General features: G+C 46.1%; 1 protein-coding gene across 1 annotated transcript in view; it reads left to right on the top strand.

Moving 5' to 3' along the window:
• Window positions 1–3,980, top strand: part of ARHGAP17 (Rho GTPase activating protein 17) — a 68,056-nt gene that overhangs the window by 23,753 nt on the left and 40,323 nt on the right. The window contains 2 exon segments of the mRNA XM_011987965.1: window positions 810–878; window positions 1,037–1,118. Of these exon segments, the coding sequence (XP_011843355.1) occupies window positions 810–878; window positions 1,037–1,118 (151 nt within the window).

Raw genomic sequence — 3,980 nt, 5'->3', positions numbered from 1 at the left:
ACTGCAAGCTCCACCTCCCAGGTTCATGCCATTCTCCTGCCTCAGCCTCCCAAGTAGCTGGGACTACAGGCGCCCGCCACTACACCTGGCTAATTTTTTGTATTTTTAGTAGAGACAGTATTTCACCGTATTAGCCAGGATGGTCTCAATCTCCTGACCTTGTAATCCACCCACCTCAGCCTCCCAAAGTGCTGGGATTACAAGCGTGAGCCACCGCAACTAGCCCTTTTTTTTTTTTTTGAGACAGAGTCTCACTCTGTTGCCAGGCTGGAGTGCAGTGACATGCCATCCCAGCTCACTGCAACCTCCACCCCTGGGCTCAAGCAGTTCTCCTGCCTCAGCCTCTTGAGTAGCTGGGATCACGGGCGCCCGCCACCACGCCTGGTTAATTTTTGTATTTTTAGTAGAGACGGGGTTTCACCACGTTGGCCAGGCTGGTCTCGAACTCTTGACCTCAGGTAATCTGCCCACCTCAGCCTCCCAAAGTTCTGGGATTACAGGTGTGAGCCACTGCGCCCGGCCATTCCACCCCTTTTTAAACCCAAATGTTAATAATACACCATAAGTAATGCTCTGTACTTTGCTTCTTAACCAGCTGTGTTAAAAATGTATCTTGGAGATCTTTCTGTGTCAGTCATATGAGAGGCTTCCTGATTCTTTCTGTATGGTTGTACCGGGCAGTTGATGGACATTTAATCTGTGGCGCTTTGCATCCCTTTTTCATCTAAGAGCTCACAGAGATTGTTCTCAGGTGCCATTTTGTTTCACTTCTTTTTTCTTCAGTAACGTCTCCTCTTCCATTTACCCAGGATCAACTTGCAGCAGACATGTACAACTTTATGGCCAAAGAAGGGGAGTACGGCAAATTCTTTGTTACGGTAAGCAGCTTCCCTTGACAAAATGTTAAAGCGTTATTAAAATGGAGTCATTTTAGCTTTTTTGCAAAAGATTTCATTTTTAGTTTTGCTCAGCCATTGTGTGTGTGTCCATTCGATGCTAACGTTACTTTTGTTTTTGAATGTGGGTCTGTTCTCAGTTATTAGAAGCCCAAGCAGATTACCATAGAAAAGCATTAGCAGTCTTAGAAAAGACCCTCCCCGAAATGCGAGCCCATCAAGGTAATGTAACCCGCGTGCGGCTGATGCTTCCTTCTTGCCTCTGCCACCTCTGCCTGGGTTCTTCTTCACCCTGACTCCTCTGCATGCACGTCCTTGGGATAAAGCTTCTCTGCCTAGGAGGGTACTGTTTCCCGGCATAATTTCATCTTCCTTGCTGCATCCTCTAACTTCTTCCAAACCCAAATTAACACACTAATAGAACATTTGTAGTTCTTCTGAAACCTTCAGTTGAAGAGAGAGCTGGCCTCTTTGGGGGAGTGCCTGTGTGTTTTCCCATCTTCTAGAGGCTTGAAAAAGTCCAGCATTGAATGATCCTTTTCCACATCAGTTATTTGTTCCACAGGACTTAATTCTGGCCGTGTGACTCCGAGAGCATCCATTCTAGGGAAAATATTTTGGACTTTCCAACAGAGCAGCCAGTACTTGATGCCACATCATGCACGTCACGCTTAATAACAAGTGTGATTGAATCCTAAGACCGTGGTCACTTCTTTCAGACTCCTCCTTTGTCTTTATACTAAGCTTTTGTTCTTGTCAGCACTAATATTTTGCCTGTCGTATTCAAGCACACTGCAGATTTTGTCTGCAAGTTAGGTGCAGACTGAACTTTCCCCTTATGCTGACTTTTAAGTTGGGCATCTAAAGCTTTTTTTTTTTTTTTTTTTTTTTCCTCCCTAAAGCTTTTGATGCTATGTCTCTCTGATTTACCATTAGAGCATTTACCGGCAGAGATGGCACAAGCGGTTGAGTCAGAAATTGCTCGGCCATCCTTGGATCTATTTCACCTGTGCTATATACCTGACATTTGGAGCTTACGCTCCTCTGCAGAACCACTGGTGTTGAGCTGACAGGGGATCAGGCCAGGTGCTGAGTAGGGTGACTTCATGATTTTGAGACTGAGCGTGTGTGTGTGTGTGTGTGTGTGTGTGTGTGTGTGTGTTGCGGGGGGGTTGTTTGTGGAGGTGCATACATACCAGCACCTTCAAGAATGCCACTTCTTCTCCCCCTGAGTTTCAAGAGATCCTCACAGGTTCTGGCTTTGTGCCTGAAAGTTTTTGGATTATGGAATTATAAAATTTTATGTCTTGACTGATCAGATAGTCACCTCTTCAGCATTCTCAGATGCAGTGTGTCTGAAATTCTCAGCCATTGCCCTTGCCTTCCCAAATAATCGAGAGTCCTAGTTCATGGAGAATGGCGTTGAGTCACAGTGCAAAGGAATGAGGTCTCTGGAAAATGTTCCCACCTTCCTAGGGACCGACTCATGCTGGGCAAGTTCAGAGCATCAAGAAAATATATTTATGAGATATCTGCTGTGGGCTGGGCCCCGCATAGGACAAAATAGTAGGCAGATCATCATTGTAACCTTTGAGTGACTTAGAGTCTAATTTGAAAGAGGTGATTAACAAGAGGAAAAACAAGAAGATTGGATTTTTTGAGCATTTTTTTTTTAAGAGACAAGATCTCACTGTTGCCCAGGCTAGACTAGAACTCTCATTCTATTTTTTTCCCAAGGGTATTTTCCCTAGAGAAATATGTCAGGAAGCCATGGAGAGCGGGGATGGGGCAGGGAAGAGGTTAGGATGGAACAGCCCGTGGAGGAAGTGCGATTTATCCTTCTTGCTGAGGTCACCCTTCACGAAGTTGCAGTTCAACCCCTCCCACCGCTGCCTGTCCTTGCGCCTGCCTCTCATCTTAGTTCTGTCTCTTCTTTCCTTGCTGTCTTCTCTGTTTTCAGAAAGACTTAGCTTGTCCTTACTATATAAAACAAGTGTGACCTCCCCCCACGATCCCCTCACCTCTGTGGACTCCGTTGTCACATTCATGGTCAGTTGGTGGTAATCTGGTGCCTTCCTGACCTGAACACAACACCCCATTTAATCTGGGTTTCCTTCATTTTTTCTGGTGGGCACTTCAGATGACCCCTTCCTGCCTGCCACCTGTATTTTCTTACCACCTTTCCACCCCTGAGTCCTTTGCAGTCTTGTGTCTACCCCCAGTCACTCTGCTGTTTAGGAAAAAAGAGCACAGCATACTGCAGTTTTCAAAGGAGCAGCAACCACCTGTCAGATCCTGGCATTTGACCCAACATGGGCCGTCTCTTCTTTGTTCACGTTTATCTCCTTGCACCACTTGACCTCTTCTTTCATTGTGAGGACTCTGCATTGCTCCATTTCTTTTTAAAAATTTTCTTCAAGAAGGATTATATATTGCTCTATTTCTGTCTTCTACCCGGAAGTCAACCTTTCTGAGGTCCAGTCCTTGCACCTTCGTTCTTCTCTCCCACCCTCACTTCTCGCCCCCTTTCCCCTAGAAATCCCTTCACTTGGACAGCTTTGCCCCTTACCTGCATTTTAATCCTTGCAGCGTCCTAAGCATCGGTTCCCTGTGATGAACAGCCCTCACCTTAAACTCAAAAAGCAAACTAGTTCTCTCCCCACACCGACTGTCCCTTTCTCCCTTCTTGTCTCCCTCGTATCACCTTTCTCCAAGTGATTCAGATCTTCACCTTGGAACCCTTTTCTCCTTCCTGTCTTCCATCCAGTGCCTAAGTTCTGTCCATTTTGCCCTAGGCTCTGCCATCCTTTCTTCCCCTGGCCTGCTCTGCTCCATGCTCTCACGGCCTTGGCGTGAACTTGGGATAAGATGTAAATTCCCAGACTTACAATTCCTGATCTTTTCTCAGCCGATTGCCCCTCACAAAGATATGTTAGCCCATTTTTCAGCCTGTTTAATCTTTGTCCGTCTCAGGAGACCCCCTCCAACCTCACTTCCTTTGAGAAGCCTTCTCTGACAACTGAAGCCAGTGGCAAACACTTTGCCTCCTGCTTTGTGCCAACATTTATTGTCTACACCAGAAGT

The sequence above is a fragment of the Mandrillus leucophaeus genome, unplaced genomic scaffold, assembly GCF_000951045.1.
Source record: "Mandrillus leucophaeus isolate KB7577 unplaced genomic scaffold, Mleu.le_1.0 Scaffold32, whole genome shotgun sequence".
Taxonomy (NCBI): Eukaryota; Metazoa; Chordata; class Mammalia; order Primates; family Cercopithecidae; genus Mandrillus; species Mandrillus leucophaeus.
Note: the sequence above shows the minus strand (reverse complement) of the source record. Positions and strands in the feature narration are given on the sequence as shown.